This window comes from Papilio xuthus, unplaced genomic scaffold, assembly GCF_000836235.2.
Source record: "Papilio xuthus unplaced genomic scaffold, Pxut_1.1 DF826961.1, whole genome shotgun sequence".
In the NCBI taxonomy this organism is placed as follows: Eukaryota; Metazoa; Arthropoda; class Insecta; order Lepidoptera; family Papilionidae; genus Papilio; species Papilio xuthus.
In genome coordinates, this window is record NW_013531688.1 from 766676 (window position 1) to 779136 (window position 12461).

General features: G+C 35.9%; 1 protein-coding gene across 9 annotated transcripts in view; it reads right to left on the reverse strand.

The window, feature by feature from the left end:
• Positions 1 to 2189: 2189 nt before the first annotated feature.
• The window catches only part of pasilla (RNA-binding protein Nova-1-like protein passilla), a 49130-nt gene continuing 38858 nt past the window's right edge, over positions 2190 to 12461 (reverse strand). For 4 of the 9 annotated variants that reach the window (XM_013315115.1, XM_013315123.1, XM_013315122.1 and 1 more), the window contains 6 exons: positions 10848 to 11001; positions 9612 to 9781; positions 8554 to 8739; positions 8070 to 8268; positions 3668 to 3901; positions 2190 to 3453 (listed from right to left, as the gene is read on the reverse strand). In XM_013315115.1, the coding sequence (XP_013170569.1) occupies positions 3233 to 3453; positions 3668 to 3901; positions 8070 to 8268; positions 8554 to 8739; positions 9612 to 9781; positions 10848 to 11001 (1164 nt within the window). In that variant the 3' untranslated portion in view covers positions 2190 to 3232. The remainder of the gene's footprint in view (positions 3454 to 3667; positions 3902 to 8069; positions 8269 to 8553; positions 8740 to 9611; positions 9782 to 10847; positions 11002 to 12461) is intronic. The other 5 variants (XM_013315120.1, XM_013315117.1, XM_013315116.1 and 2 more) reach the window with 4 other exon arrangements.

Sequence of the window (12461 nt, forward strand, 5' to 3'; positions counted from 1 at the left end):
CCGGGACACAGAGTAGGCCGGACCGACGTGCTACGTAGCATACTTGTCAGTATCACAGAACAGTATAGTCGCGTAACGTCCGGGACGACAAATCATCTATTTATTATCATTCCACACGTCATTAAACCATAACTATTACTCAGATAATGTTAATTTACTAAGAAAATTCATTAATTTGTATCGACGATAATTATATACTCTCAAATATTGTAACAACTTCGGTATAACAACTTTTTAACATTTTATTTTCTTCAGTTTTAATTGTCTATATATACCCAATGTATCTTTATAACAATTAAAAACAACTAACTAGAATTTCATCGAATAACTATTACGTAATGGAAATGTTCTTTACAGTGTTTTTTTTCTAACAAACGCTAGCGAGACGCTAAAAGTTATCTGTGGTTTAAAATATAATCTATGATGAACAACGATAAATTAAAAATATCTCAAACTCTTGTCTATGGCTTACATCTATTAGACAAAGAGTATGCGGTAAGACACGACGTGGTTGGCATCGCCACTAGCTCGGAATGTCTCGACGAAGACGGCAACATTGTAAAGAACAGTTCAAAAACGAGGCAAGAGGACAAAGTAGAGTAAAGGATCGGAAGTTACAACTAACCAGAGTATACGACTAACAATTAACTGTCAAATATAACGGTAACTTTAGTATGGTAATATGTTACTTAAAAATAATTCATTCGTTTAAAGGAAAATGTAATTAGTATTGATAAAATTTGTCTTTTTTTTAAAGATAGCAAATAGAATTATTAAAACCAAACAAAACGGATACACGAAGATAATAGAAGATAGAAGTGGCAAGGGTAAGGAGTCGGATAGCTAAACACAAAAACAGTTTCCAATAATTGACGTATTCACCTTACACGTACCGATTACTACTCGAGATTTTTTTATTTCAATAAAATTGAGCTTATAATCGACATGCCCCCGACAGCCGGGTAGCCTCCGCTAAACGCACTGCTTTCACGCTTGCGACCGCTTTTTATCTTCCCAATTTTAAATCTATCGCTTAATAACCCAATTAAATGATGTCGCCACACTAACGTAGCAAACATATTAATTTTGTGACCGCATAGGTATCTACGCGAGTGTGGCGCCACCATTTCCGCCATCTTGTATGACGTCACAGTCGCGAGCATGTCATACCACGTTTTAATTGACACGATACGATATCTGTAACTACCCCCAAAAAAATACACAGACATAGATGAAATAGTCGAAAAAACACCAGAGTGGTGGAATAGCATTAAACCTATTTTACACATTTTTTTTTATTCCAAAAAGATTGAATATACTATATACTAGCTACGTTAATGCATCTACGTTGCGTGACGTTATCTAAATAACACGCAGGTAACGACCAGTTAGCGTCGGCTTGACCATTTGTTATGGCGGCCGGATCTCACCGCTAAACTGACAAACAGCTCTCAATTCCTCATCTTATAACCTAACATCTATTTTAAGCCGGTTCAAATATTTATTATGTGTTCAATTTGTACTTCATTGTTTAATGAAATAAGTATGTACCGCATAGGAATATCAAAATGTACTTAATCTGTTTAATTTGAAAGTTTCTGCGCCAAAATGGCGTTACCGGATAACGAAGGACCAAAAAATACGAGACTAAACTCAGCAATAGTTAGATGGCACTTCAGAGGTAAAACAATTAAAACTACCCAGCGGACTGACCAGAACAATGGCCTCGGAACAACTGACACGATGTACCTTGACAATGTCGAAAACAATCACAGATTTATTATCATTCTACGGTGAAGAAAAAAAAAGGCTTGCATTACAACAATGGCGCAATAAAATATGTTTTAATTAGTAAGTAACTGTAAATAAGAATATTTGTTATATATCATATTGTCATCTTGAATAATATATAGAAATCTGCATTAAAACTTTTAAAATATACCTCTCTACTATATGGACACGCATATCTTGTTATATTTAAATTGTACTTACGAGTTAAAGACAAATTTAGACCGACAACAAATGAACTTTCTTAAAAGAATTAACGAAAGAAAAAAAATTATAAATGTATAAAAAAATAAAGATCTATCATCGCGAGAAATTAGGAATGAAATAAAAACTCTCTTAATACATTCAAAAGATAATGTCAAAAATAAAAATAAAAATATTATGCCAACCATATTATATTAAATAAAATATGTCATCTGTTGTTTTTTTTTAAATTATTCATTTGTCAAAAAATTAAAATTACCAGCTTTGGTTACGATAATTATTTGGTTCCTAAATTCCCATTTACTGATTAACTTGCGTTCAACTAAGGCGTACGAGCATTTCTAAACAAATTCATATATTTAATAAATTTAATTTTGCAATACGTCGATATAACGACATATCATGAACATAAAAAAAAATTAAATAACTTAACAATGGTAACATTTACAATGAAATCAAACAAACGCAACCGAAAATTGGTGAATAATATACAAAAATAAAAATTTAATGGAATAGGAATTTTCCGTGATAGGAGATATCACAATCGTACACATTAATTATACAACATCTTAACAACGTGAGTCGCTAAGCGGCTCTCAAACCATCGCTTGTCATCACGACAAAAACAAACATACTGCAATAAAATGTTCAACACGAATATTATATATGCGTTAAATGAATATAGATAAATCTATTTATTTATTTATTGTAAATATGACTATGGGCCGATGCGGGGCGAGGGGCGCGGGGCGAGAGCGCGGCGCTGGACATTGCACGACCCCGGCTCATTATTGCACCAGCTGCGAGACGCGACAGACGTGCGCCACGCGCGCCGCATCGACTACTGCGACTACCCTCCGAAACGAATACGAAACGAAAAAAAAACAAGGTAAAATTACAACTACGCTCAGGTAACTCGCGCCACTCCTCTATGCTGGATAACTCCCTAGCCGTCGCGACGGCGTAACACCACCGGCGTATGACTAGAAACAACTAGAATCTACGATGCAACAACGAATTTTGTAACGAACTGTCGTCGATGTGACGAGTAGGCAGTGTTCCGATTGACCCGGCTCGCGGCAACAAAGTATACGTGCGCCTTTAAAATATTAACCAAAAGAACCCCTGTCCTGATTTTGACCATTAACAAAAAGTAATACATCGACTCGAGAGTGCGAACTCGTGTCCTTAATTTAAATACGCATACATGGTTGCCGCGCGCAGGTATGTCTTGTCGGGTCTACTGCATGAGTCCGGAGATGGCGTTGTGACGTGTCCGCTTCAACTCCTCCTCCTGGATCTTCTGCTCGATGAGGTACTGCGCGTTGCTGATGGCGGTCTGCGTGCCGGTGATGGTCACGATGCGGTTGCGAGTGCCGGGCGCGAACGTACCCTTCTTGGAGATCTGGATGTTCGCACCCGACATCTGTTGGATCTCGACGAGGCTTCTCCCACCGGGCCCTGAAATCGACAAAAAACAATCTTTATACAAAAACATTTATTATTTATATTACGTTCAGTAACAACCAAACAAAACCTAAATTAATTGTTTTCTACACTCTTTTATTGCGAAAGAGAAGAATGTTCTTGAAATGTTTATTAATTTTATTAATTGCTTTTATCAAAAATAATTCACAGCTATAAAAATCACTGAGTTTGTGTGTTGTCAACTCACCAAGTATGGCGCCGACGATAACCTCGGCGATCTCGACATTCTTGGAGTCCTTGGCGCCCGCGTCGGCCGGCGTGGGGCTCTTGGAGAGCGGCAGCAGCGAGGCCGAGGGGAAGCCCCCCACCCCGCCCACCCCGCTCACGCCGGCCGACAGCGAGATCGGCGCCACCGCTGGGGGGCGAAGCGCCTCGAATGCAACCTCCGCGAAACGCTCTAACGAGCCGCCGCGCGCGCCGCCTGCGGACGTCACGCTAGTCACGCCGCGTCACGTCACGTCGCGTCACGCTGCGTCACGTCACGCCGCGTCACGTCACGTCGCGTCACGACACGCTCGTCACGGCCGGGGGTTTAGTGGTGCGGCGCGAGGTGCTGACACTTACATTAGAACGTTTCGCGCTGTTGCGGACAGAGTGAGACGAGTTAGCGCGCTGCCCGCAACCGCACAGCGCGCCGGCTGCCCGACTGCACGACTGACTGCCCGTCTGCCTGCCCGACTTTATAAAGGGTTATGCTTTTGCACGTGCCCGGACGAAACCTTACCTTTCTCGACTACTTTTAAAAAATATAAAATTCATAATCGTTACTTACAAAGTAACTTTACGAAGTGTTTCAACGAATTTATTATCTTTTAGACCAGACCTGATCAAATACGAGACAAAGAATCAATAAACATATTAATATTTAAAAAAATATTTTTCATTTTTCTCGACTGTTAAAATAAGTGCTTCTAAGAACAATTGATTCTCTTTTTCTAAGACCGAATCATATATTCGAAAAGAGATACCAATAGAATCGTCCAAGAGCATGACCCAGGTCGCGGCTTTGTAAGTGACGTGTGCACTGGAGATGATGAAATTTTGATAGAAACATAGCCCAATGAGATGCAGAGGTTGTCGCGGCGGCGCTGTGTAGCGGACTTGCGGACCAAAGAGACGGAACAACGAAAGAGCAACTTGTATTCAACTTAAATAATATTCCAAAAAAAAAGAAACAGTAACTTGAATGTTGAAGTAACTTAAATATTTTATGAAAAACAATTAAAGAAAAATAAAAAGTTAAAAGTTATAGTCACTTAGTTTGAAAATCGAATTATCGGAAACACGTAAAGTATTACGATCTATATGTATAGAATTATCCTTTTGTCCTAGTTTTTTTTTTATCTATTGGATGAACACTAGTATATAATACTTTAAGAATATCCAATAAGAAATTTCAAATAAATAAGTTATATCAACATTTTCTTCATATTTCTGTGAAATTGCTCTTTCTATATTAATTTGCATTATAGGTAGATGTGTCAGAATACATTTGAGGTCAAAATGTAAATTACGAGAACATTTTTTAAAGATAAGAATAAATACATTTTCTTTTTTTACAACAAATCTTAATAATCCTACTAATATTATAAAGTCGGATGTTTGGATGGATGGATAGATGGATGGATGTTTGTTTAAAGGCATCTTCAGAACGGCTGAACGGATCTCGATGAAATTTGGCATAGAAACATAGTCTGGAGGAACACTAATATTTATTTCATTCACGCGGACGGAGTCGCGGATGACAGCTAGTATAATCATAAGTTAGAATGGATTAAAAAGAAAAAAAGTGACTGGCCGGTAAGAATTATTATAAAAAAAATCTTTGGCAGAATGGTTTGAATGCTTTTGCATTAAAAAAAAAAAGAAATTACCTTTATATATTCTGACACATAACCTAAATACAATGTTAAGTGTATTGCCGATAGGATGAAATGGTTAAAGCTGATTTGAAATTTAGATACGCCACTATTACATTCAAATTCAAAATAAACCAATCAAAAAAGCCAATTGTGTTAAATAAAATCAGCAATACAATACACAATTCAATTGCATGCCATAGAAACTGTGGAGACGAATAACAATTACTTGTTTAAAATGTAACAATGAAAACTTATAATATAAAATTATACATATCAAATTTTCCTCTAAATTAATTCAGACACATGGAAAATATGAACTTTGACATTTAATGTTTATACATTTGTTTTGTTAAATGATTTTTTTTATAAAATTCTTACAGTAAATATAACTTAAAGGTCAACGAACTTGCATGCGCTTAAAAATATTTTACAATTTTCTTATCTTTAATGATTTCATATATCATAAGTAAATTGAACAATAATTGTTTTTCGTCGATATGTTTTTATGCTTTTAAACATTTGAATTATAAAAAAAAATGACAGCGTTCCATTACACACAAAATAACTTATCAAATAAAATAATTTATTGACCTTTTTAAATTCTTGAAATGAAACGCTATCAAATATCAATTAGGTATTAAAAAAGATACAAAAAAAAGGTAAAGCAGAAAAACTTTAGAGTCAAGAATGGTGTTAATAGTCAGCCAATGATCCAAAAGAGTTTTGATGTGAAAAGCACTAAGAAGACTAACTAATTTTGAATTTTGTGCGTAAAACCGACTTTGAGAGCGTGGTGTGACTTCACATCGTTTTCATTTTAAAACATACATTTAAAATTACATAAAATAATTATTAACATCTAAAAATAACAATAATATATTATTAATATCCTAAAATTAAAATTAAAATTATTCTATATGCTGTAAATCTGTTTATTTACAGATTTAAAAAAAAAATCATTTTTGGCGATTTACTTAAATTAAAATGGCAAGAAATGTTCATTTTTATTTATGATTATAGATAACATAAGACGTTTATTGTAAAATTATGCAATTGCCTATAAAATGTTCTAGTGGAAAGAAAAGATATTATTACTAAGATGTCGTTTTCATCATGTAATTAATGAAAGAAGTATTTTGAACGTAAATATGCATTTTATAAATTTGAGACGAAAAACCATAGAATTTTTTTATAAAATCCCTACAGAACATTATAAAATAAATAAAAAAAAACTTCATGTGTTACAAGATACAAGGATAATCGATTATTTCTCTAGTAATAAAATATGCATATCCAATCAACTGCAAAACGAGCTATTATAGTAACAAACCTACATAGTATAAAGTTCAAATTCCCTTGACAAGTAAAACAAAACGTGCGACCTTTTATATAAATGCACACAATTAGAGCCCGGGCTTAGTTCACAACAGACAAGGTTATATGTTTATATAGAAAAAGATATATATCACAATGCAATAAAGTTGATTTTAGATCGCGATATATATGAAGCCTTGACGTAGTGTTAGTCGGTCACAAGGTCAAGTCTATGATGGATGTGTCTATTGTTAATTTGTTTACAGTGACCATGATTTACTTTGTTCTCGGGATTACTTTAAAGCTGGATATTCTACTTTATTACTAATAATTGGATTAACCTCTTGGATTTTTACACACACGTAAGTATGGGTAATTAAAATATTGATGACCTGTAAATCACTCCACGATTCATGTTTATCAGCGAATCGGTTCGCAACTTAGTTCAATTTATAGCATAGAGTTATGATTTACGTTTCGAGATAAGAGCTGCAAGTCACCGGGTAGTATAAGATATTTTTATTTCAATTCGCAAGCCGCGAAACGGGAACGCATGATTGGTCGTTCACATCAAGCTGCCAATTTAGTTTTTGAACGGTAGCTCAACGGTTCAAGTCTATGAGCTGAACCTTTGAGCCGGATCATAGCTGATTTATATGTGAATGTCTTTTATAGTTCTAACATAAGTTCTATAAGACCTGGACAATGTGATTCGTAATAATTGGTAATGAATTCGATGAAAAGTCATAGTTTTTGTTAAATGTTGGTACTTTATGAAAATGGTCTTTCGAGCCGGATACGAGAAGAAGACTTTTATAACAACAACAATCAAAAACCACTTTCGATATAATTTCATAAACATTAAACTTATTAACCACCATTAAATCAATTTACATACCTTTTTTCAATATATTTTGAATTAGTCTAATTTCACTTGTATGTCTTTCTAAATTTGTCAAAGTCGATAAAAACGTAATATTAAATTACGAAATAAACATTTTTATTCTAAATAATAAAGATAACGTCCATTCTTATCATTTACGAATACGTTGGTAAACATTCATTTAGTCTTTTAAATAATTTTAACTCGATTAGCACACTAAACGATTTACCGCTAAATTTCCTAAATTCCGCTATAAATTTTTTTCTAATCTTTGATTTAATTAACCGTATCGTTTCGAACCCTGATTACTTACGAAAAATCGCTTATCCACTAAATCCCCATTTTACGATCAAAAGATACATAAATAATACTTTCAATAAATTTAAAAGTACATAACTATTATATAACTATATCACTTTATCTCATCGAAAATACAATAATCACAATTTAATATTGATATCCTAACGCCCATACATCATTGGCACGTAATTTGTTGATAGAGTTGGTGTAAGCTTCGTAGTACAACTCACCGAGTCCGACTTGTCCGAGAGGTCCGAAGACCGCGGGCGAGTCCTGCGCGGGCAGCGGGAAGTACGCGGCGGAGAGCGGCGCGGGCGGCAGCGCGGCCGGCAGCGCCAGTCCCAGCACACCGTGCTTCACCAGCAGCGACAGTGCTGCGCCTATCTCTGATATACCGCCCTCAGAGTACCCCGCCTGACGGAGTGCCGCCTGCAATGGATTATGCCCGCCCCGTTACTAAGTCCTCTTTCCCTTTCCATACTTTTAGATGCAGGAAAGGAGGTGAAGGGGAAGTGAATTTGATGGAGGAGGGGATTTATAGGTGGCCGCTTGCTTATTTGTCATCTTATGATATATATAAAATATCTAATTTGCACTTATATAGTCTTTTGAACACATTAATGGTCTTCTTAGGAGCCGATCACACATCCCCGGATGACAGCAAGAAAATATGTCTTCAAGAAAAACTTATGAAAAATTGTAGTTGTATCGTACCTTAATATGATCGAGCGTGTGCTGAGTAAGGGGCGAGGGGGGCGGCGTGCCGGGCGGTGCGAGCGAGAGGGACAGCGATAGCGCGCCCAGCCCCGCCGCGCCGTTCACCAGCACCGAGCCCACGGAGCCTACGCCCCCGACTCCGCCCACTGACCCGCCCAGCGCGTGGTTCTGCACACAGTGATCCTACGTCAATTATTCAGAAGTATGCTAGCGTTGTATGAGGCGTGGATGGATAGCGATAAATTGTTTTTTTTACACCATACATGGACATGATATCGTGATCTTAATTCCTAATATTTTCAAAGATTTTTGTTTTTCAGTATAAAATACAGTTTTGTAAAAATTTGAATTCTAATGTTTACTAATTTCAGTGTTATTGCCAATGATGGAAATTTTTAAATTCGATTAATTCGACCTTTGTTTTTAAAATATGTAAATCTATGATGTCATCTACAAAGTTGATATCACGCTTTACGCTTATGACACATAAAACAATGTAAAATGATGTGGGGGGGTTCATGATGTATGAGAGATGGAGAGTTCGGAACGAGGCAAGTGGTATACTTGAACACGCTCACAAATATCTCCTACATTCCCTCGAAGCTATGATCTTTGCAAAAAGAATTTACTATACTAAATAAGTCGAATAAAAAACAATAACATCATTTAGTAAACAAATTTTTCAGATAAGTTTCATAGAAATTCAGCCTAAAAAGTAAAAATTACCATACGTAAGCCAACATGTCAAATATAAACTGCGTCAATAAAACATTGACAATTCTTTTGATCCATCCTACAACCAATCATTGTAATATAATAAATTCCATACATTGGAGGTCGCAATTCTATGGAGATTAAGAAACAGACATCGCACCCAACTTTAGTTAAATTTTGTCCACAATTCGATCAACCAATTTTCAGCTTTATACTGTACACATTAAGGTCTTATTTTGCCCTCTCTTAACCATCAGAGTTAGAATCAACTGAAGTTGTTATCGGTACAACAGATTGGGGGGTCCTTATCAAGTGTATTATGAGCGTGTTCAAGCTGTCACCTCGGTCACCTCAGAGGTGGGTACGGCGTAGGGCGAGCCCGTCGGGTTGTAGTTTGCGACAGGGCCCGCCACATCAGCGTACGACACGTTGGGACAGGACCCAGATTGGGGGTCGTCGACCACCTTCTGCAGGATCATCAAACACGCCTTCTTGTTGTTCTCTTTTTCGCCTGGAAATTGATAAATATTTTGTTCAATTGATGTTACATATAAATACTTAACCTCACTTTGTTACTTTATATGCGACTAGCTGTCTTCCGCGACTCTGTCCGCGCGGAATAAAAAAGAACTTAATTAATACCCTATGTATTCTTCCACGCTATGTTCTAAATCTATGCCAAATTTCAGCGTGATCCATGAAGCCCTTCTGGAGTCCATCCATCCATCCAAACATTCACATTAAAATTTTAGTAACATAAGAATTGGTTAATTGATACATAACCGTTCCCTTAGTATTTATATCACATTCTAAAACTCCACTAATAGTAAGTTTATTATGATATTAATAATAAATTAATTAAGCGTCTCACATTAATTCCAAGAATTCGATTACACTACACTGGACGGAAAAAACAATAATGTTGCAATGCTTTCCAGTGTATTGTGTAAAATGATATTCCTAGTCGTATAAATTGTGCTATTTCAGTCAATTTATACAATGTAGTAATACAATGCTAAAGCGTCAATAGCCTAATGGTTAAGGGTACGGATTTCCGATCACGAGGACGGGGGTTCGAATCCCGCCATTCGACTATTGTCGTAAACCATGTCCTAGCACAAGCATAGAGCTTAGTTGGAATGGTAAAATAAATATTAGTAAATTTAAAAAAAAAATCAACAATTACTGAACGGATTTCAAAATTTCTTTCACCCATCAAATATGCTACATTTTCTCTAAGCAACATTATTATTAATTTAAAACCTTTAATTTGACGAAATTTTTTGTAGCAAAAAAAACTGTTTTTTTTTTTAGTAAAGTCATACGTAATTTTCTCTAAACTATAATAGTTCAGTAGATTTTTTTTAATTAGTTGTTCGTCACACTTGACACCATCGAATTAAGGGTTAAAAGTCCAGTCCAGTCCAGCTATGTGCCAGACCGTTACAATAATTTGACATACAAATGACAAAGAGGTCCATATCTTGTAAGATTTCCTTTCATTGGTTGAATCAAAATGTGTCTTCAAGATAATTTACGGTTACTTTAAATATTTGGACTTCGCAAGTTATTCTTACCTACAACAGTAATGCATCTCTCTTGTAGAGAGAGTTCTTTGGCCTTCTGCGATATCTGGACGTAGCTGCCACTCTGCTCCTTAATCTGCTTTATGTAGTTGCCGCCCTTGCCTATTATCATGCCCGCTGTCGAGTTTGGTACTAAGATCTTAACCTGTGGAAGAAAAGCACAATCATAAATGTGATTTTCCAATAGTCAAATAGCGGAGAAATTAAACAAATAGCTGATAATATCTCCGAGAATCAACCACCGTCCGGATCAAGTAAATTTTTAAATACACAAAGAAATCATGTGCATATTTTTATTTTTTTATCGATATTACATACAGACAACAATTTTTTTAATTAACATGTATAGATTGTCAACCCTTTTATTTCCCTACCTCTCTTTGGATAAACACAGACGACGAAACAGCTTTACTATTCGTATTTTACGCGATATACATTTCTAAATACAGGGTCTACTACATAGTTAAATACAAAATTCCGTAAAACCTATTCACGAAATATAAGTTATTTAAATTTAGCGATATTGGGTCAAGTCTGGAAGGCCTATTCAGGTAATCTCAAGTAGTTAGCACAAAGGCGAAAAGTAAAGAGCGTCGTGTACTCGTTAAGAAATCCTTTTGTGAACACCGAGCCCGCCCTCTAGGGAACTACAGCGAAAGCGTCAGTATTTGAATTCACAGTTGACCTACAATCACCGAAATATTTCTTAGCTTTACGAATCTCGCTTATTATGCATGAATTCTCTTTAAAAAATGTAACCTAGTTTCATCTAACAAAGCGTATGCGATGGAATTTTCTATCGCAAGTTCCATTTGATATATTAATATCATCCTTAACTTAGGGTACTTAACTGGGGTAACTACGAGCCCCTCGGTGGGGACGTTTAGTGAGCTGATGATGATGATAATGATGATATTAAATACAATATAACATGGATAAGCCAGAGTGAATAGGACGGCGATATTTTTCTTGCTTATAGAGGTTTCTTTCTAACTCTATGTTGTCCCTCGGGACCGGATAATGACTTTTCATTGTCAGTGTTCGATATTCTATTCTTTAAAATTGTAAAGAAAGTGTAAGTCGTGAGTTCGTTAAACATGAATGAAAAACACAATAGTCCAAACCTAAGACTGACTGGATCTTTACGATATATTTAATTGTTGACGAAATAAGCGTTTTATTTATTTAAGCCAACAGATATTGTACTCGGCTTTCTCTGATCCTTTAATACATGAACAATGAGATCGTATGGAATTAAATTGTAAATACATTGTTTAATATGAATTCCATAGTATAATTGTTTCACGTAACTAGATGGCGTTGCAATCGCAGCTGGTATTGGCGCGCGACCTTGGCGCCCTCGCCCCACCGACACCGGCACTAGGCTACGTAACTGCACTGGGATGCGCATCCAACGCTAAAATCTAGGACACATCTAGTATTGCGTAAGGTAAACAACTATAGTACGACAAACTTATCCGGCCTAAAATACGCTTCTATAGTTGATAGAAAATATGTAAAACCTACTTTTAGAAAATGGCATAGATAAGACAAATTATGACAAGACAGCTAATACATAATCGCAAAATTCTCAAGAAAAATATC